Genomic DNA, 489 nt, shown 5'->3' with positions numbered 1-489 from the left:
TTGCTGAAGATCTCTTGCTCTAAATACGCTCCCAAGGACTTCATGAGGTTTTTTCTGGAACTGATTTTCTGGTTTTGTGCTGTAAATTAACCACAGGGGATTGCTGTTGCTTCGCCTGAACACCCCGACCTCCTCTATCGCACCTGAAGAAACTTGATGTGTTTTGTGAAAGTGTCTTTTTAGCCACTTTTAGGGTTCAAATTCAACACATAGCTGAGCTAAGTGAACATTTTGAAATGTGCTTTAGATTCTTCCCTGGACATCTGTACTTAGATGTGAGTGAGATGGAAGGGAAATATAAGGTCAGCTGTAGCTATGGTATTGCAGGTGGGTTTTCTTGAAGTTTGAATCAGGTAAAATAAAACTTCAGCCAAAGTCCAGTTTTTACCAAATGAGTGACAAATCGTTAGCGATGTCCTCATCTAATGGATGCTTCTTTCTCGTATTGCAGATAAAAGAATACGAGAAACTGGATTCGGAGGAAGAGCG

At 40.7% G+C, this 489-nt stretch overlaps 1 protein-coding gene across 1 annotated transcript in view; it reads left to right on the top strand.

Annotated features, from left to right (window-relative positions):
* The window catches only part of LOC104545003 (beta-adrenergic receptor kinase 2), a gene marked incomplete at its 5' end in the record, with an annotated part of 26,663 nt that overhangs the window by 2,380 nt on the left and 23,794 nt on the right, over positions 1–489 (top strand). Inside the window, one exon of the mRNA XM_010190020.1 lies at positions 452–489. This exon is cut by the window's right edge and continues 5 nt beyond it. Coding sequence (XP_010188322.1) covers positions 452–489 — 38 coding nt within the window. The remainder of the gene's footprint in view (positions 1–451) is intronic.

The sequence above is a fragment of the Mesitornis unicolor genome, unplaced genomic scaffold (genome assembly GCF_000695765.1).
Source record: "Mesitornis unicolor isolate BGI_N332 unplaced genomic scaffold, ASM69576v1 scaffold15218, whole genome shotgun sequence".
In the NCBI taxonomy this organism is placed as follows: domain Eukaryota; kingdom Metazoa; phylum Chordata; class Aves; order Mesitornithiformes; family Mesitornithidae; genus Mesitornis; species Mesitornis unicolor.
The sequence above is the reverse complement of the archived record's forward strand: the minus strand, read 5'-3'. Positions and strand labels throughout refer to the sequence as shown.